The sequence below is a fragment of the Tupaia chinensis genome, unplaced genomic scaffold (genome assembly GCF_000334495.1).
Source record: "Tupaia chinensis unplaced genomic scaffold, TupChi_1.0 Scaffold000085_1, whole genome shotgun sequence".
Taxonomy (NCBI): Eukaryota; Metazoa; Chordata; class Mammalia; order Scandentia; family Tupaiidae; genus Tupaia; species Tupaia belangeri.
Window position 1 is genome coordinate 7,742,323 of NW_006159547.1, and position 21,858 is coordinate 7,764,180.

At 37.2% G+C, this 21,858-nt stretch overlaps 1 protein-coding gene across 24 annotated transcripts in view; it reads right to left on the reverse strand.

Moving 5' to 3' along the window:
* Positions 1–21,858, reverse strand: part of PPFIA2 (PPFI scaffold protein A2) — a 533,343-nt gene that overhangs the window by 129,134 nt on the left and 382,351 nt on the right. For all 24 annotated transcript variants that reach the window (XM_027769717.1, XM_006142879.3, XM_006142880.3 and 21 more), the window contains one exon: positions 15,189–15,305. In XM_027769717.1, the coding sequence (XP_027625518.1) occupies positions 15,189–15,305 (117 nt within the window). The remainder of the gene's footprint in view (positions 1–15,188; positions 15,306–21,858) is intronic.

Genomic DNA, 21,858 nt, shown 5'->3' on the forward strand with positions numbered 1-21,858 from the left:
CCCCCGGTGTGATTTAAAGCCACTGGGTCCAGTACTCAAACCATGGTCGACTACATGGGAGTCCAGCGACACAGCCATTACGCTAACTGCTGGTCCCTGCCTTGCATCCTTTTAAAGTCTAAACTTCAATTGAGTTTAGTATACTTCCAGAGTTGTGGACCTATTAACATAGTCTGAGAACATTTTCAGCACCTTGAACAGAAACTTCACACCCACTAGGTCACAAACAGCAGACTCTAACCCAGCCTGAGTTGACCACTAAGCTATTTTCATGATAGATTTCCCTATTCCAGACCTTTCACACAAATGGCATGACAGAATATATAGTCTTTTTGACTTGTTGCATTCACTGAGCATACTACTTTTTTTTTTTTTTTTTTTTTTTGGAGAGGTTTTCGCTATAGGGCACGTGCACTCACCAGACAGACAGAGAGAGATAGACAGAAAGTGAGAAATCACCCCCCAGGGGGGACGCAAACAACGGTCGACTACGTGGGAGTCCAGCAGCATAGCCATTACGCTAACTGCTGGTTCTGAGCATACTATTTTTTAAGTTTCATTCATGTTATAACATGTTATCAGTACTTCTTTCTTTTTTTAAGCTTATTTTATAGAGAGCACATGAATAAGTAAGGAGAGAGAGAGAAGCATCCATGACAGACAGAGTCTCCTCATGGTGTGATCCTCTTCCCCCAGCCCTTTAGTTCATCAGGATCTTGGGTGCTTGTATGTACCTAATGTGTTTTTGATTGGCTGGACCTGGGAAATAAATCTGAGGTTGGCCACGTGGCTTCCAAAACTGCAGTTCAGTATACTACCACCTGTCACCAATTTTCTGTTTTTACTGAATAATGTTCCATCATATTACTTATAGACTCATCATTCATAAAGGTTGCTTCCACCTTTAGGCTACTATGAATAATCCTGCCATGAACATTTGTTTTTAAGTCTTCATGTGGACAAATGTTTTCAATTCTCTTGGCTAGGTTGCTGGATCATATGGTAATTCTACATTTAGCATGTTGAGAAACTTTTCCAAAGCTGTTGCATTCCCACCAGCAATGTATGTGAGTTACAATTTCCCACATCCTCACTAAAACTTATTAATCTGAATTTTATTGCAGCTATCCTAATGGATGAAAAGTGGTTTTGATTTGTGCTTCCTAATGACTAATGATGTTGATTTACTTTGCATGAGCTCATTGTCCATTTGTCTATCTTTGGAGAATGGTTGGTTCAAATACTTGAGACATTTATGAATTAGGTTGCCCTTTTATTGTAATGTTATACAAATTCTCTATTTTTGGATAAAATTCCTTTATTAGATGGCCGACAAACAGTTTTTTTTTCCCAGTTTGAATTATATTTTCACTTTCTTGCTAGCATGTTTGAAATGGAATTTTTTTAAAAGCTTTAAGGAAATCAGGTTATTTGTTTTTTTCTTTATGGCTTATGCTTTTTTTTTTTTTTTGAGAGAGATTTTTGCGATAGGGCACATAACGTTTGCTGGAGAGATAGAGAGCGATAGAGAGACAGAAAGCAAGAAATCACCCTCCAGGGTAGATGGCCATGCCACAATCCCTTCTCCTCCATTCTCCTCTCGGGATCTTGGGCACACATGCACACGTGCCCAGCATGAGTTTTAAGCCACTGGGTCTAGGACTTGAATTTTGGTCAACTATGTGGGAGTCCAGTAACTTAACTATTATGCCATATGCTGGTCCTGGCTCATGCTTTTTAAAAAATTTTATTTATTTTTTTATTGAGGGGTTTTCGCTATAGGGTGCGTGCGCTCGCCAGACAGACAGAGAGAGACAGAGAGACAGAAAGCGAGAAATCACCCCCCAGGGGGGATTGGTCACGCTGCAATCCCTTCTCCTCCATTCTCCTCTCGGGATCTTGGGCACACATGCACACGTGCCCAGCATGAGTTTTAAGCCACCGGGTCTGGGACGTGAACCGTTGTCGACTACGTGGGAGTCCAGCGACATAGCCATTATGCTAACTGCTGGTCCCTGGCTCATGCTTTTTTAATAAAAATTTCCCAACACAAGGTCATTAACATTTTCAATTTTTTAAATTTTTAAACTGTATAAGTATATATTTAAAATTATTATCATATAAAATAAGGTTCAGATATTTTTATTTTTAACAAATATATTTACATTCATTTAACAATATTTACTGACCATAAATCTATGGAAGAAGAAAGATATAGGTATTAGGAATTTTTAAAAATGTGATAATACATTCCTGACAAAAGAAATTCTATCAGCCAGAGAAATGAAATACAAATAAGCAATTGTCAATATTATATATTGCAATAAAATGTTATAAAGTTTCGTTTTGATTCATACTTGTGTTGTAGAAGCTGAGAGAAGAGCTGGGCGCTAAAAGATGAATGACTATATTTTAAATAAAGTATGGGAAAGAAGGAGTTATTTCAGGAGTGGGAAATAACATGAGCGAAGACAGGAAGGCATTCCCTGCAGGATAACTGTGGGCTGTCCTGTCTGCAGAGCCGAAGACGCACTGTGCAGAAAGGGCAGTCAACCACTCTACCCTGTATGGCCTTTATTTTAGTTCTTCCATCTTCCTGGAATGTTCTATTTGTATCTACATTGCTAACAGCCTCAACTCTTCTAGTGAAGTGAACTGACCACATTATTTAAAAGTGTAATCTGTACTCACCCCTACTTCTCCCCAGGACCCCGATCCATGTATGTTTCTCATTTTCTTTATTCCAATAGCACCTTTTAACATGCCAAAAATTTACTTGTTTTAATTATTATTTAGTGCTTTCTTTCTTTTTTTTCTTTTTGGAGACGTTTTTGCTCTAGGGCATGTAGGCTCTCCAGAAAGAAAGAGAGAGACAGAGAGATAGAAAGAGAGAAATCACCCCCCCCCCCAGGGGGGATGGCCATGCCGCGACCCCTTCTCCTCCATTCTCCTCTTGGGATCTTGAGCATGCACGAACACACACCCAGCATGAGTTAAAGTCACTGTGTCTGGGACTCGAACCACAGTGGGCTACATGGGAGTTCAGCGACATAGCCACTACGCTAACTGCTGGTCTCATTTGTTGCTTTCTTACCTGTCCAACTTGCTAGATTATAAGCTAAAGGAAGCAAAGGACCTTTATGATTTTCTCTTTAAGTATCACCAAGTGCTTAGAGAAGTAACCGGCATGTGGTTATATGACAGATTTTTGTTGACTGAATAAATATTGCTTTTATTTCTGTTACTTAAGCAGCACATTCCACAACTTAGGTATATTTGTTGAGTGAATGAATGAATGTTTTCATTAATGAGTGAGATAACGTTTGTGAAAGAATAAAGATTCAAAATAAAATAAAATATAGAAACATATGTTCAGCTGATATTATATACAATTTCTGAAAGAAGTTTTCATAAAAGGCAAATGCAGACTAGCAGATGGTGTAATGGCTATGTTGCTGGACTCAACATAGTTGACTGCGGTTGGAGTTCCGGAGCCAGGGGCTTAAAGCTCATGCTGGGTGTGTGTGCGTGTGGGCCCATGATCCTAAGATGTGAATGGAGGAGAAGGGACTGCGGCATGGCCATCCCTTCTCGGGGAAGATTTCTCACTTTCTGTCTATCCGTCTGTCTCTCTGGTGAAGCACACATAGCTAATAGCAAAAATCTCTCCTAAAAAAAAAAAGGCCAAAGTAGGTCCAACATGGAAGCATAGCCTGGAGCATACTATAGTACATTGCAGAACAGGAAGCCACATGACAGAATGCATGTTTGGTTCCCCAGGTGGGCCAGAAAACATGGCAGATGTGTGTGGGCATCCAAAATCCTGGGAGCTGGAGGGCGGGGAAGGGGATCACAGTGTGAAGAAACCCTGTCAAGGGTCCTTCTTCATCTCTCTCTCTCTCTCTCTCTCTCTCTCTCTCTCTCATTGCATGTACTTACATGTACTATCATTAAGAAGGAAGGCAAATGTAAGAGAGAGATTAGTCCTATTTCCTTCTGTTCTAAAAGTATTGTGTAAGTGGATTATCTTTATGCTAGAAAATGTTAAGTAAATTTAGAAAACTGTTATTCCAAATGCACATTAAAATAAATAATATAGTAGAAATATATTGTCTACATGTAAGACCCAGTGAAGTAAATGAAGCCTCAGATGTGAAACCATGTCATTATCATGTTGATTTCTCATGAAATGAAGGGAAGAAATTAAATAAATTTTTCTATATTGGATCATACGAACAATGGTAACATATCTTCCTATTTGAAAATTTTAAACAAATTGACCTTACCTTTAATATTCTTTCATCCTATTTCTAGCTTTAGCATATATTAAAATACACTATAATATTTAAAAGAACAGTAATACAGTTCAATTACTAATGTGACAATTTTCATTCTGCAGTTCATAGTGTTTTTATGACTATTGCTAATTTTGTTTTCAGCATGTTAGTAGTTAGATATGTATCTTCTACTCTGTGAAAAAATAATGTATTAAGTGTAATAACAAATAGTTTTTAATATTTAAGTAGTAAAATAATGGCTGTTAAGAGTACAGCATAGAGGGCTATATTAATATAACTGAATGATTAATTTCTTTGCTTGAAAAATATTTCTTGAGAAGGTGTTTCAGAGACTTAGGAGGTAAGTTAATTATAAATTTTGCTTTGTTTTATTGTACGTCTTTTTTTTTTTTGGAAGAGGTTTTTGCTATAGGGCGTGTGCGCTCACCAGAAAGACAGAGACAGAGAGACAGAAAGCGAGAAATCACCCCCCAGGGGAGATGGCCATGCCACAATCCCTTCTCCTCCATTCTCCTCTCGGGATCTTGGGCACGCACGTACACGTGCCTGGCGTGAGTTTAAGCCACTGGGTCTGGGACTTGAACCGTAGTTAACCGCCTGGGAGTTCAACTACATAGCCATTACACTAACTGCTGACTCCCAATCATTGTACATCTTAACAGCATGGGTATTCATATAATTCTAAAAACTTACAGTTAGGGCATATAACTCTAAGTTTTTAGAGTTAGATAAACCCTGCCTATGTGCAACAATTTGAGGAGAGACTTTGGAAGACTTTAACCAATGGGATGCCCTAACAAGTATTTCTATTCATTCCTAGAAGTCATCATGGTCCTCATTCTATTTCAAATCCTCAAATTTGACTGTATATTCCATTAGAACAGTAATAAATAATAGTAGCAATGAACAATTATTAAGTTCTTACCCGAGAACATATAGGTGTTAGGTTTTCTGGCTATTAGCTTAAGTTCATAACAATTACTCTACTTCCCTGACATTCTGAAAGTGTGCTAGGCTCTGTACCAAGTGCATTACATTCACGTGCTTATTAAATCCCTGTAACAACCTATTGGATACAGAAAAGAAAACTGAAGCACATAGTGTAAATATTTGACTTAAGACCACGCTGAAAAAAAGTAATAAGATGAAGGTTTAAACACAGGTATTCTAATTCCAATATCATGTTCTTTTCTAATTCTCCCTCCTTTTCTTTGTTCTTTCCTTCTAATCTTTTTAAAAAAATTTTTTTTAATTTAGTCATTCATTCACTCATCTATCAAAAGTCTACAGTCTGGTGAGTCTGTATGATACACCACATAATAGGTTGGGTGCTCAGAATATGGAAGCTCCTGCCTGAAAGTATCTAAGATAGAGAAAAGTAATAAATCAAACTGAGCCACAGATTTGTAAAAACCAGAAAGTGTTTAAGCACTGGGGAATCTACGGACTTCGGGGTCATAAATCAGGGCACATTTGATCTGTTTAGCCTGTTTCTATTGCTCTATATATTGCTTTTTTGACTCCCATCAGCTTCTCATATCTGTTTTATATAAACTTTCTCTTAATAATTCCCACAAACTAGAACCTAGAGGAAGCAAAAATTATATTTAGACTAATATTTACATTACTCACTCTTAATCATGACTACTATTAGACTCTTTGGGAGAGTTGAATGAGAAAATGATTGGATCCCATTCTAGAGTAAGCCCATGTAATTATTATTTGTTTTTCAATTTGCTAAAGGGGTGAGTATGTTCACTTGTAGGAGACAGAGAAAGACAGTGAGAAAGCAGCCCACATAGGAGATGGTCACTTCACAATCCTTCTCTATTTCTTATTTTGAGATTTTGGGCACACATGTCCTGCATATTTTTAAAGGGTTTTGCCTTAGGCTGCATGCACTCACCAGAGAGAGAGAGAGAGAGAGAGAGAGAGAAAGGGAAAGTAATAAATCATCCCTGGGAGGGATGGCCATGCCACAATTCCTTCTTCCACATTCCCCCAGGATGTTGGGCATGCACGCACACATGTCCAGTATGATTTTCAAGCCACTGGGTCCGGGACAAGAACCAGTCATGTGGCAGTCCAGCAATATAAGTCCTACACCATCTACTGGCCCATATTTTTAAAGTCACCATTTCGGGACTAAAACCATGCAGCTGATCATGTGGGACCCAGTCACTTTAACCACTATGCCACTGACTGGCCTAAATCTGTAATTATTAAAACAAAAACATAAACAAAACAAAACAAAAAACCAGGTAATTTTAATATCTGCTTCTTCAACTGAATCTTAGACCTGGGCCAGCCAGTGGTGTAGTGTTTAAGGCAGCTGGATCCCACATGGCCGACTTTTTGGTTTCAGTCCTGGACCTGGTGACTTGAACAACACATCTGACACAGGTGCCCACATGGACCAAATTCATAATGTAAAAATAAGAAGGAACCATGGCATAGTTATGGGGGTGCTTTCTCACTGTCCTGCCCACTGTTCCTCTCCTCAGCAAGTGTACCTGCCCTTTGGCAAATTGGGGGGAAAAAAAAAAAAGCAGACTCATATTATTCAGGTACTTTGTTGGTTACTGCATCTATTTTGGTCAATAGCTATGAACATTTATGTGGCATAAAAGAGCTTAAAGTAATAAAATAGTTAAATTAACATAATAAAAAATGCAATAACAGGTCCAAGGATATCAGCATTCCTTATCCCGGTATCAATTAATTATTTTTAAATGTTTCAAGTGGAAATGGATAAAATGTGATTTTTACCTTTTATTTTACTTTTTAAAAATAATTTTCTTCCACGAGAGAGAGAAAGAGAATCAGAGAGGTCTGCACACTGCTGCCCATCCCTAGCCAGTCCAGATCATGGGCACATAGGTCTGGCATGGGACTTGAACTACAAAGTTAGCTATGTGAGATTCAGCTACCTTCACTACTATGCCACAGGCTGGCCATACCATGTGTATTTTTATATTAATTTTATATTCATTCTTTGACCATTTTAGGTTGTCAGTGTCCTTTAAAAAAGCATTTCAAAAATGCAGTTTCCAGAACACTGCAGTTTGAGTAGCAATTTTTAATTTATAAGATAAGTAGTCACAGAAATTGAACATTAGATTATAATCAATTATCTTACCATTCATAATACTGATATACTGTCAATGGTTTTACTTAACATGCATATAAAAATCACTAAATTTGATAGACGTATAGAATAATGATTAATAATTATTAATTTACAAAATAGATTGTATTAAAAGGTACCATTTTGGGACACAAATGGAGGTGTTAAGTAATGAGTGCAAATGATTAGTCTAGTATATCATACAGGTTACTATTCTATGCAAATTGATTTCATTTAAGCAATTCAATCAAAATCTTAATAGTGTTTAAAAAATGGAGTTTCAAAAACCAATATTAATATTTAAGCTCCTAAAATCAAGATGTCTAAAGTTTGAATACTTAAAATACTGTGGTATTCATTGATTTATTCACTTTATTAAGAGTTTATCAGGTCCACCAAGTGGCATGGTGATTAGAGTGGCTGGAATCCCACATGGCCAAGCACAGTTTAAGTTCCAGACCTGGCTGATTGCTTTCTCAGTTTACAACACTGGGCCCCCAGGTCAAATTTAAATAAATAAATAAATAAATTCTTTTTTTAAAAAAGAGCTTATCATGTTCAGTAAACTATTGTGGGCACTTGTGTCTCATTAGGAATAAGAGTCTAACCCTCAGGAGCTTTTTTTTTTCTTTTTTCTTTTTCTAAATTCTTCAGAGGAAGCATGTAAACACCAGAGAGAGAGAGAGAGAGAGAGAGAGAGAGAGAGAGAGAGAGAGAGAGAGAGAGAGAGAGAAAGTGAAAAACCGCCTCCCCTCAGTGGGGAATAGTCACACTGCAATCCCATTTTCTCCTTTATGTCCTTCTTTGGGGCTTTTGGACACACACACACACACACACACACACACACACACCTGGCGTGTCTCTCAAGCCACCAGTTCCAGGACTTGAACCAAAAGGCTATAAGGGATCCAGCACCTTAACCATCTTGCTACCAGGTGCCCCATGAAGCTTATTTTTCAGTTGGAGTGATAGACAATAAATTAGGGACGTTATGAACATATCATGTGTTAGTTTGGAATATGTTAGAACATTTGAACAATGGCTTGACAGACGTTTGGGAGTACATGTACTGTGGTGCCGGTGAGCCACTGAGGCAGCTGCTGGGAGAAGTCTGTAAAGGTCTGCATACAGGTCAGAATATCTGGCCTTCCAGGTACCTGGCCAAGAAGGAGTGGTAATGAGGCTCAAGGGCGTGCAATTCTCCTTGAGTCCATGGACTCCTCATCCTGTAGAGAGGGTCCCAGATTGCCTGAACAAGGCTCACTAAACTGTGGGCCTAGAACATAGGCCCCTTTTACTCAAGAGTTAAAAGCCATATTTATAATATAATGGTCAAAGATTTTGAATGCCACTGCTTTGAGGGTCTGTTCAGAGTCAAAAAAAGGCCTAGAAGTTCTGTGTAGAAGAGTGGGAGGGTAAGAAAATTTCTTTTTTAAAAGCAGACTCAGGTTAGACAGCGATATGGTGGCTAAGGCAGCTGGATCCCATGGTTTGAATCCTGGATCCAGTGACCTAAAAAACATGTGGGTACATGTGTGTGTGCCCAAAATTCCTGAAGGAGAAAGGATTGTGGTATGGACATCCCCCATGGGCCTGTGCTTTCTTTCTCTCTCTCTCCATCTCCAGTGAGTGCATACACGCTGACAATTTTCTTTTTTTTGAGAAAGCATACTCAAATAGAATAAAAAGGAAAGCAAAAACAACAACTACACCTAGAGAAATCATTCTGGTGTGAAAGGATAAGGGCTCTCTGGAGGTGAGATAGTTCGTATCAGACAAATAAATCATTTTGTATTTCTGTTTAAATCTCAACTTCATTATCTGTAGGGTTAACAAAAATTTCTACCTACTTTAGAAGTCTGATGCATAAAAAAACAATAAAAATATATAAAAGTATAGTGAAAATGATTTTTTTAAAAAAGGATATAATCAAGATGCTTCAATTTTGTCTTTTCACTGCATGGTGAATAAAACTGGACTTCTGACTGACGCCGACAAGAACTGAACCCCTCTGGCCCCTGCTTACTTTCCGGTCTCATCTCCTGCTACTCTTCTCTGAGGCAGGCTCCAGTTACTCTGTCAACTCTTCTTTAGCTTCTAAAATTTTAAATTTTCTTATGTGGTTGATTCTTTGTATTCTTTCAGTTCCCAGTTCAAATCCTACCTTCCCAAAAGGCCTTTTGTCTTTTCTATTCAATGTTTTCCCTATCTACTTTGTGCCTTTCCCTTGATCATGTCTATGCCCAAATACACACACACACACACACACACACACACACGCACACACACACATGTGTACATTACAGCTTGTGCCCTCATCTGTCTTATTGTATTCTAATCATCTCAAACAGGATCCATTTCCTAATGCTCTATATGGTTGTCACTAAATATCTATTGAAAAATGAACAAATGAATATAAAATCACAATATTAATAAATGTAACCATTATTTGTATACAATGTGTCAAAAATGGTGTCATTCATTGTCAGTGCTTGTATTCTTAATAACAAAGCTATAAGTTTGACATGGCTATTTTTCCCTTTAATGAGACTCAGAGAGATTATGGGGGTAAAGTTTCGCAGCTAATAATTGGCAGAGATGGGATGTGAGTCCAGGTTTTTAACTTTAGACAAATCTTTGTTCCTCCTTGCCTCTCTGATACTACTCAATCAAAATTAATTTATCTTTCCTTTAATATCATTTATGATACATTATTTATCATAATTTTAAATATTAATTTAGGTATATTTATTACCCACTGTAAATTTTTTTTTTTTTTGTAATTTAAAAACTTTTTACAAGATCTCATGTACTGTGTTTTCTCCTGCCTCAGCCTCCCAAGTAGCTGGCATTACTGGTGCACACCACTATGCCTGGCTTTTAGGATGAATCAGAAAATCATCCTGGGGCTCATACGTGGCCTTAGCCTCCTAAATAGCAGTATCAACTGCCGTATTACCACAGTTTGAGCCTTCCACTGTACATTCTTACTCGATTTAGTACAGGAGCTATGTCTTCTGAATCTCTACCACTGCTTAACATTCTAGTGCTCACTCAGCAAGTGTTTGCAGCTGGGAAAAATAAAATTTGGATGTACAGAATATACCGGTCATGAGTAGTAGTATTTCCTTTATGAGAGCAGCATGTTTATTGAAAAAATTTGTAAATTAACTTCTTTCTGGAAAGCCACAGGAAAATGTTATAACAGGAAAAATTGTTATCCTGTGCATATTTATAGTCTTCTAGACTTATAGATCACCTAAAATATTTAAACTTGTTTAAGTCAAGCGTATATTTATTTTAATTTTTTTATACATGTTGACAATAATTACAAGACTTTTCCATGAGTAATAAGGCCTGTTTCAAAGTGTGTTTTTTTAAGACTATTTTTATCAACTACTTTGTTAAGAGTCCTCAAACCACTGACATAAAACATCTCCTGTTAGCTAATAACCTACTCTGACTATGTAATTTAAGCAACTATGCTGCCCTAAACAAAGGGTAATCCTTGTGATGAGGATTTACAAGTCACTTTTCTGACAGCTCCATTAGTACCTAACAATAGTTCTGGATTTTTTTCTCTTGAATAACCACCTTGCAATTTACACACTAATACTATACTGATCCTACACTGATAACCTTCATTATGTAAACATTTGCAAAAATAATATTCTCTTCCCTTTGCTTGAATATACCTTTAAAAAGTTTACAACTAAAAGTTAGTTATAGGCTCAAAATTAAAATTTTGTGACAACTTGTTACTTAGTGTTATTGATATACCTCAAATAATTATGTTATATGGGATCATTTCGAAAGGACAAGATGCTTTATGTTTTAGGTTTATAATTCAGGTGTGTGTGTGTGTGTGTGTGTGTGTGTGTGTGTGTGTATGGATGACAAAAATAATAATCAGGGTATTATTTTATACTTGATCAAGAAGTGTTGGATGGGCCCTAGGACAGTAGTTAAGGTTGTGCAAAGTTGAATCCCACATGGTTAACTGTGCTTTAAATCTTAACCCCAGTGTCATCACACTGGGTATACAGGTACATGTGTGCCCCAAATCCTGGCAGGATGGAGAATTGGTGAAAAAGGATTGTGGCACGCCAGACCCCACTAAGAAGATGCTTCCCTTCTCCCTGCCTCTCTCTCTCTCCTCATGTGTGTACATGTGCCCTAACATGAATAAAGTTAAGGAAAAACAAAAGAAAGAAAAAACTGTTAGAAAGATAAATACTGTAAAAATAAAACTGTATCATTTTACACTACATTGAGTCATTGTAAGAAGTCAATCACTGATATAATATAAATTAAAACACAACTTACTTATCTTTAAGTTTAAATTAGGTCATTGGGAAAGTTATGATGTATTTTTCTGTTTTTCTATGCAAAAATGCATCATGATTTTCACGACAAACAATACATGGTATATTATATGTTTTTTAGGTTTACATTGAAGGATATAGACATAATATTTTAAATAATAGTATATCATTATATCAAGGTATTTGAAAATCACTCTTCCTGCAATTTGGGAAAGTGAAAAAAATGGTGACTAAAAATCAAAAGGCTTAAAAATCTTTAGTTACACTCTCTCACACACACGTGAATGAGTTAGCAATGACATAGAATTTATTTTCTATATTGACAAAGTGCCTTCCCCAAAAGTTCCTCAAACAAAGTTAAAGACAAGTGTTTTATATCACCAGTAACTCCGGATCCCCACACGCACACACATCTGTGAAGTCTCAGATACAAGTATCAGTTCCCCAGGTTTCTATACAAATGTGGTAAATATCAAGTTTACTAGAGGACAGACATAATCTCAATTTCCACACACCTGTGATAGGCATTTTTCTTTAATTTTAGGCTAGATTTGTATAAATGTAACATTGTTTTGTTTTGTTATTTTTAAGAAAGAAATTTTATTGCTATAGGGTTTTAAGCCACCAGGTCTGGGACTTGAACTGTAGTCAACAACGTGGGAGTCCAGTGACATACCCATTATGCCATCTGCTGTTCCCTAAATTAAATATTGTTAAAGCAAACAATATTTTAAAGATTTCTATGTAAAAGACTAGCTAATCATAAAGTCCATTTTCATCCCCAAGCCAGTGTGATTCTATAATTCTCTGAGGAGAGGTATAGCGGTCTACCAGTAATGATATTATTAAAATGAAAGAGGAAGAGAAAATAACTTGTTAGTTTGCTAAATTGAATCTGCAGTACAAATGCCTTGTTCTAAAGAGCTTGTCAGCATATGTACTGAATTAATATCAGTTAATATCCTTAGCTGAAGGAAAGAGAAGTAATTTTATTTTTATCTCAGATATAGCTCATAAAATCTGTCAAATTGTAGCATAGTTTTAACACTTAAGATTTGCATAAAATGCATGGATAATGGTGAAAATAGTAAAGTCTTAGAAGATCTTTTTGTTTCCCAGCAACCAGAATTGAAATCTATCTCTGGAATTAATTGGTTCCCCTTGCTTCTATTCTTGATTGAGGAAACTGAAGCCTTTCTATCTGTTTCACCTCCATTAGTAAGGAAGTACCCAATTTATTTTCTTTACAAAACCCAGTGCATTGTTGTTGTTCAGTCACTTGTTTTTTAATCTTTAAATTTTAGAATTGTTTTTTTTTTTTTTTTTTAATTTGCTATAAGGCACATGTGTTCATAAGGGAGTGGGGGAAGTAAGAAAGCACCCTCCATGGCGGATTGCCATCCACAGTCCCTTCTCCATTTTCCTCTTGGGATTTTAGACATGTACACACACATACACCTGGTGGACTTGTCAAGCCACTAGGTCTGGGACCTGAACCCCATACTTGACCGATGTGGGATCCAGCTGCCTTAACCACCATGCCACTGGCTGGACCTAAATCCTCTTAACATTATTCACAGTGACAGCAGTTAAGCTACCTGATTTACATAGTCTTGATGACTAAGGTGCTTCCCCATCCACAGATACGTGTAATAGGCAAATACCCAGGAGAGTGTCCTGAGTTTCAGGTATCGAATATACAGATGTCTAAATAACTTTCACCTGATTCAGGAGCTACCCATAATTTACTATCTTCATTGCATATTCTTTTCTAGTGGCCAAACAGACTGTTGGTTTCCTTAGCCTGTGTCTAAGCCCTCCCAAAAAAGGAGAATATTTTCCTTTTTTAAAGGTAAAAGTCCTATGACTATAGATATTGTAGGATACAATCACTTATTACAGGAATACAGTTGGGGCCTTCCCAAAAACAATATGGAAAATACTAATTCAATTACCATAAAATTGTTGCAGTGATAACAGAATAGACACCATTATGTATAATATAATTTATAATCCAAAATATTGTTATTATACTTAAAAACAGTTCTGGACATACACATATCCACATTTTGTATAAATTCTTTGATTTATACACTTTAACTTTTCTTTTTTTAAAAAAAAAAAAAACTTTATAGTTTGCCAGAGGACACTTTCACTAGCTGAACAGAGAGAGAGAGAAAGTGATAAAGCACCCTCCATGGTGAGATGGTCATGCCACAATCTCTTCTCCATTTCTCCCTCCTTTCAGGATTTGGGGCACACACATGGCATGTTTTTCATGCTCCTGGGTCTGGGACTTAACTGTGTAGTTGACCATGTGGGATCCAGCCTTCTTAAGCATCATATCACGCTCAACTTTATTTATTCAATCATTCATTCATTCATTCATTCAGTTTTTAATGCCAGAGGATGCTTGCATATGCATGAGAGAAAGAGAAGGAAAAAGAGAGACACAGAGAGAAATCACACTCATCATGCATCTGGTCACACCACAATCCTTTTTCTAACTCTCCATGCCATTAAGATCAACACATGAGAATGCCCAGTGAGTTTTCAAGGCAAGAGAGCTGGGACCTGAACTCCGGATGGCCATGTGAAACCTGGCTTCCTCTGCATAGTGCCTGATGTGCTATGCTACAGGGTTAGCTGCAATTGTGTGTGCTCACCAGAGGGACAGAGAGATTCGGAGAGACAGAAAGCCATACTACAATCCCTTCTTGAGGGGGATGGACATGTCACAATCCCTTCTCCATCATTATCCTCTCGGAATTCTGGGCATGCACACACTCACACCCTGCGTGAGTTTCAAGTCATTATGTCTAGGTTGAATCATGGTCAACCACATGAGAGTTCAGTGCCCCAACCACACCACTACCTGCTGGCCCCATTTGTATTATTATTATTTTTGCTTATTTTATTTATTTTTTATTTTTTAAACAAATTATTTACATTTTAAATGTTTTTACCTCATAATCATTTTTTTATTTCATTTTCTTCCATACATTCAATTACATTATTATTTATCTTACAAAATGGATATTTCAACAGGTGAACATTTCTCCCTAGTACTGTTGATAAAACTATGAAATATCTTCAACAGATAATACTGTACCTCTTTGTGCCATCAATGAGTTGCCTCCCTGCCCCTCCCCAAATGTCCTTCCTCAGACCCTCTTTCACACACACTATATCCGGTATTTACACCTATATACTGAGTGTTTGCACTCTGTGACTGAAACTAATTGTCTAAAGGTTATAGAAACTCAGTATATAGATGTATGTATCATTTTTAAGAGAATCAAATTAAGGGTAATAAATGAGAAGTCACATACACCTTTGTTCGACAAATGTTAAATATAAAGCTTTTATATTTACTATCTCTTCAAAATGACAGAGCAAGTAACCAGTCTGTGTATTAGTTTGTCACGTGTCTCATACCTTTTCATGGACTTTCTGGCCAGGTTCCATCCCTTCAAGATGTTCTGACTCTGTGGATCCCTCACTTGATGCCATTTTTCTTTGTATATGAACATTTTGTTCACGCAAGGCAACAATCTGCAAAATAAAAGCACTATGCCTTTAAAATCTAAGTAGAAAATAAAGTAAAAAAAAATGAATTTACTTAAATTGCTTAAATCTAATGAAAATTAATGAATGATCAGAAAGTGAACGTTAATGTTTGCTCATATTATTTCAAAACACATTTGAAATTTTTTGAATATTACATATATTTTGAACACTATTTATAAGAATTCACAATATTTGTCCTACCTAAGAAAATATTTTCTAGTACGAAAATATATCTAGGTGGAAATGTATCTAAATCAAATGTATCACCCAGGTGTTGCCATTAATAATTCAGAAATTATTGTTTAAATTAACATATGAGAGGTAATAAAAATTCTTACTCATCTGTATTTTTCAAGTATACAAGAAAGAGAAATAAGATTGAGGACTGAAAATTATGTATGACTACAACTATTTGTAACATGATCATGAACTCCTATAATTAAATTGGACACATTGTCATTTTGTGTGTGTGTGTGTGTGTGTGTGTGTGTATGTGTGTATGGTGTTTTTGGAAGTGTCTTGCTGTGTCATAATCCTCCTGCTTCAGCCACCTGAGTAGGTGGGACTGCAGGTGCACACCAGGCTCTTTCAGAGAGAGACTCATTGCATTACCCCTGCTAGACATGAACTCACAATCTTCCTGCCACAGCCTCCTGAGTAGCTGGGACTCTCAGCACACACTACTGTACCTGGCTCTTTGGGTTCATTAGGAATCAAACCCGGGTCTTGTAGGGGTCTTAGCCTGCCAAGAAGCGGAGTACAATGCACTATTACAACTAAGTCTCGTTGTTGTCATTTTAATGACCATTATGTTAGCGCTTTTAGTCCAAATTCAATTAATTTGCCAAAAGATAAAAAAGCTGAAAAGGCAATGAATGTATGGAAATTTTCAGCTTAACATACATGATTATTTCAACTAAGAAATGAGATCACACGTAGTTGTTTTACCAGTGATCTTAATAATAAGTAGAGTAGAAAATAGCATTGTAGTCTTTGAAAATGCATTTAAAAATACATTTACTATCGGGGGCTAGACAGTGGAGCCCATGCTCTGCAAAGCTGAACCAGATGGAAAGGAGCCCAGTTCAAGCCTGGGATCTTTGAGATCCTGAGACTTTCTTAAGTCCTCTGGGCATGTGTATACCCATGACAGGAGGTTAGCTAAAGCTGGGGGTACATCTTCAACTTTAAGATCCTGTTGGAGTGCTGTCTCTGCTGTCTCTTGATCTCTCTTTCTTATGGAATAAACATATATATATACTATATGTACATACCATGTAGAAAATATTTTATATTAATGCCATAGCTAATTTATCTCATGGAAAATTTTACTATATTATCAAATAGATATTAGCACTATTTTTAGTCCATAGATCAATGTTCATAGATTTTGGATACTCCATAATAAATCAATCATATGAAATGTATATGTTGAAATTATGAGACCAATATGTCACACAGACCAATAATCATTGAACTAAAAAAAAGGAAAAAGACATCAAGAGGTTGCATTCTATTGTTGCCACTGATTCAATGCTTGAATCTCCCACGGTTTGTTCAGGAGATCAGGTGATGTTACATGTGATCGTCATTTGAACACAAGGCATATTATTGTGTGGGGGTAGACCACAACATAACGAAAGCAACCAACTGTGTAATGTTCTTTCATCTGATAGTCCTGCCATTACCAAATAACTGGTTCTCTCACTCCTAATATTGTCCGTCTATTAGCCACAAAGAAGCCAGGTGCAGTTTTTAAACTTAAATACATCAACTGTGAACTTTCTTAAAAAAGTGTTTTTCCAACTTACATAGCATAAATTGAAACTTCTAAACTAGGTCTGCAACATTCTGCATGATCTCTTTGCCACACTGGCCTCCTTTCCATCCCTCAAACATATCTGACTCTTCTATATCCCTTCCTTGCCCAGAAATGGGGAATTTGATCATCTTTCTCCCTGAAACAATCTTTTCCAGTTACCAGAGCTGGCACAATCCTAGCTTCCAAAAGCCAGGTGAAATACTACACCTCAGAGAGAATAAAACTTGTCATCAAACATTTTTCACATTATTTTCTTATTTATCTCTGTATATATAGCATTCATTAAAATCTAATATCTTATTCCTTCACTTACTTGCTTACCTTGCCTGTTTATTTAGCTAGAGGAAGTACTAATGATACCTCATGGGAAAATAATTTTCAAAGGAACATTTTCTTGAAAACAATGTTTTCATATGAAGCAGCATATCAAATTATTACGTGCAGGGTAGCCAATAAAAATGTGTTGAATTAAATAATGAATGGATATTGAAAAACAAAAATGTAAACCTAGTTAATTCAGAAATACCAAAATATAAAGATTTACAATGTCTGAGAAATTTCAGAGGCATTCTGTTTGCATTCGTTAACATAAAAATGGATTACATCAAGAGAATGACAAGAAGAATGAAATAGCTTCTAGAAATATCACTTTTACAGTACTTTCTTAACATGTTCTTTTTGCACAAAATAACATTATATTACCACTATTACACAATAAAATGTTATTACAAATTTGTTATGATTTTTAAAAATTCAAGTACTGTATGTCAACATTCCACTAAGATGACCTTCATAACTTAATAGATAGGCTATGATAAAGGTAACAGTGCATTTAAAAATTCTATGCATTTTATTCCATTATTTAATCTAGTAAAGGGATACCTTTTTAAAAAATATTTCCACACCAAATTTAACTCTACACTTAAATTAGGTTGTTGGGAAAGTCGTGACGTGTTTTTCTATGCAAAAATGCAACATGATTTCCCGGACAACCCAATAGACTAACTCCCCTTTGTTTAGTAAGTCCGACTAGTTTCAAATATGACCTATTCCTATAATAAAACAAGCCATCATGAGAGCACATCAAGAATCAGTATCCTTTACAAAAGGACCTGAAAAAAACTTGTTAGGCCTTTTTGCCTTATCTCTCCCCACCATGTGAAGATACAATATACAAGGTACCATCTTAGAACCAGAGAGCAGTTCTCATCTTATTTATTGGCACCTGATCTTGGACTTTGTAGTCCCGTAACTATGAGAAATAAATATCTGTTGTTTACAAGTTATCCAGACACAGATATTTTATTATGGTAACAAGAGTGAACTAAGACAGAAATTGATACTAGAAGCAATATCAAATCATGAGAAATGTGGAAGCAACTTTGGAACTGGGTAATTGGTAGGTGTTAGAGCAGTTTTGAAGTAAATGTTGGAAAAAGTCTACATTGTCAATGTCAACATGCTAAGAGACATTCTAGTGAGGCTCAGGAAGAGAGGGTCTAAATATTCTAAGAAAAAACTTTAGTCATGATCAGAATACTGGTAGTAATATGGACAATAAAGGCAATTTTGATGAAATGTTAGATGGCCATGAGAAATAAGGCTTTGGAAACTGGAGGAAAGGCCCTCCTTGTTAAAAATGTTACAAAGAATTTGGCTGAATTTCAGCTATATCCTAGTGCTTTGTGGAAGGAAGGACTTTGGATGATAAATAGCTATTTGGCCAAAGAAGTCTTGAGGCAAAGTGTTCATAATGCTGTGGGACTTCTCTTGACTGCTTATAGTAAAGCATGAGAAAAGGAATACAAATTAAAAACAAAATTTATAACTCAAAAGGAGGCAGAACTTAAAGAGTTAGAAAATTCTCAGCCTGGCAAAATAAAGAAGAAAGCATCTTTGGGAGACATTATCAAAGATGTGATTGAGATAATGCTTGATAAGGAAATTAGTCTGAATATATAAATATGGATGCTATTCATTAAATAATAGAAAAAGGACCCCTCAGTCATAGCTCAGAATTCTAGGGCCATGAGGGCAGAGTCCATAAATCATGGCAGCATCCATGTGGTGCTAACTCTACAGGTATGTAGAATACCAGAGCTGTATGGGTATGGATGGCCTCTACTTAGATTTCAAATGGTAACTCTGAGACTCAGGGCTCAGATAGAGAATGGCCACAGAGGTGGGGCCATCATACACAACCTACCTGCCTAGTGAAGCCATGGGGTCAGAGCTGCCCCCTGATACCCCAGAACTGTAGAGCTGTCAGTGTGAAGTTCTAGCCTGGAATACCTGCAGGAATGAGATGATAATCTATGAGAGCTGTGGCCTCAGCAAGGTCATGGTAGTGAGGCTACCCATAGCCCTAGAGACCCAACTTCACTCCAGAGACTGGGACATGGAACCAAGGAAGATTATTCTAAAGCTACTAATGTCTACTTTGCAGGGTTTTGAACTTCATTGGAACCTATTATTTTTTCTTCTCTAATTTCTCTCTCTTGGGATGGGAATGGCTAGTGTATACCTATCTGATCAATGTATTTTGTAAACATAAAACTTGTTTGATTTTTTTAGGTACACCAGTTTTATTTTTATTTAGATGACATTTAAATGAAACTTTGGACTTAGAGTTTAAAGTTAATTGTGAAACAAGGCTTTCAGGATTATGGATACAGAATAAATATACTATATATATATTTTTTTAATTCTTTTTTTTTCTTTGAGAGGTTTTTTCTATAGGGCACGTGCACTTGCCAGACAGAGAGAGACAGAGAGACAGAAAGCAAGAAATTACCCCCCAGGGGGGATGGCTATGCTGCAATCCCTTCTCCTCTGTTCTCCTCTCGGGATCTTGGGCACACATGCACATGTGCCCAGCGTGAGTTTTAAGCCACTGGGTCCGGGACATGAACTGCGGTCGACTACATGGGAGTCCAGTGACATAGCCGTTACGCTAACTGCTGGTCCCAATATACCCTATATTTGATAAAGACATGAATTTGAGGGTATTAAGGATATATGGGGATCAGCAGATGGCATGATGGTTATGTTGCTGGACCCCACATGGCCAACCATAATTCAAGTCCTGGACCCAGCAGCTTGAAACTCAATCCTAGTGCATGTGCATTCATGCCCAAAATCTCAAAAGGAGAATGGAGGAGAAGGGTTTGTGGCATGGTCATCCCCCCTGCGTGTGTGTGTGTGGGGGGGTGATTTCTCGCTTTCTGTCTCTCTGTCTTTATGGCAAGCACATGCACCCCATAGCAAAATTCTCTCTCTCTTAAATAAAAAAAAAAAAAAAAAAAAAAGAGGTGTATGTAAGTCCGTGAGTTGAATGATACAGAGCCTTTAGGAAATGATTAAGTCATGAGCATTCCATTCTCATGAATGGGATTGATACCCTATAAAAGGGCTCAAGAGGGACCAGCAGTTGGTGTAATGGATACATTGCTGGACTCCCACTTAGTCAACCACGGTTCAAGTTCCAAACCTGGTGGCTTAAATTCATGCCAGGTGCGTGTGCGTGCATGCCCAAGATCCTGAAAGGAGAGTGGAGGAGAAGGGATTGTGGCATGGCCATCTGCCCTTGGGTGGGATTTCTCGCTTTCTGTCTCTCTGTCTCTCTCTGTCTTTCTAGCAAGCACACATACCCTATAGCAAAATCCTCTCCAAAAAAAAAAAAAAAAATAGGGCTCAAGAAAACTACCCAAGCCTTTTGTCCTTTGATTCCTTCTGTTATCTGTGCTATCTGAGAACATAGTGCTCAACACACTTTCCTGGAAGTTAACAGTGGCTCTGATCAGACACCAACCCCGCCAGTCCTTCAGAACTGTAAGAAATAAATTTCTGTAATTTATAAATCAAACAGTCTCAGATAATCTATTAAAGAGGCACAAACAGATTAGGATAAGAAATAAGTAGAAATCAAATAAAAGTTAACTCCCACATCCTAATTCTACTCTGTAACAATGTCTTAAAGGTTTTACATTCCATTTGAGCCCTATTAAATCAGGAGAAACTAACAGTGGGTGGCATGGGGAGAAGCAGTATTTCCTTCCCAATACCAATGTCTTCCTACTCAGGAATCCTTTGTGCATTGTTAAGGTTGGACCCCTCTCTGGACAGTTTTACACATGGGCAAAGTTCTGCATACATTTTCCCAGCATTGTCAATCCACTGAGGGACTATGGAACTCTGGGGAAGAGAAACTTACCACAGCCATGTTAACCGATCAATCTTCCTTTGTTGAGTTTCTACTAACATTTGTTTTAAGGTTCCCATCATTCCTTCACATTTATTTTGGTAACAAAAATAATTTGTTAAATATAAGAATATTTTCACTGGTGAAATTCCCTTTTTTTTTTTTTTTTTCGAGAGAGATTTTTGATAGAGGGCGCATGCACTCGCCAGACAGACAGAGAGAGACATAGAGACAGAAAGCGAGAAATTACCCCCCAGGGGGGATGGTCACGCCGCAATCCCTTCTCCTCCATTCTCCTCCTGGGATCTTGGGCACGTACGCACACGCACCCGGCATGAGTTTTAAGCCACCGGGTCCGGGAAGCGAACCGCGGTTGACTACGTGGGAGTCCAGCGACATAGCCATTACGCTAACTGCTGGTTCCCGAAATTCCCTTTTGTAGCCTTATCTCAAAGGGACTGTCAATAGAACCAGCAGTTAGCGTAATGGCTATGTCGCTGGCTTCCCACGGAGTC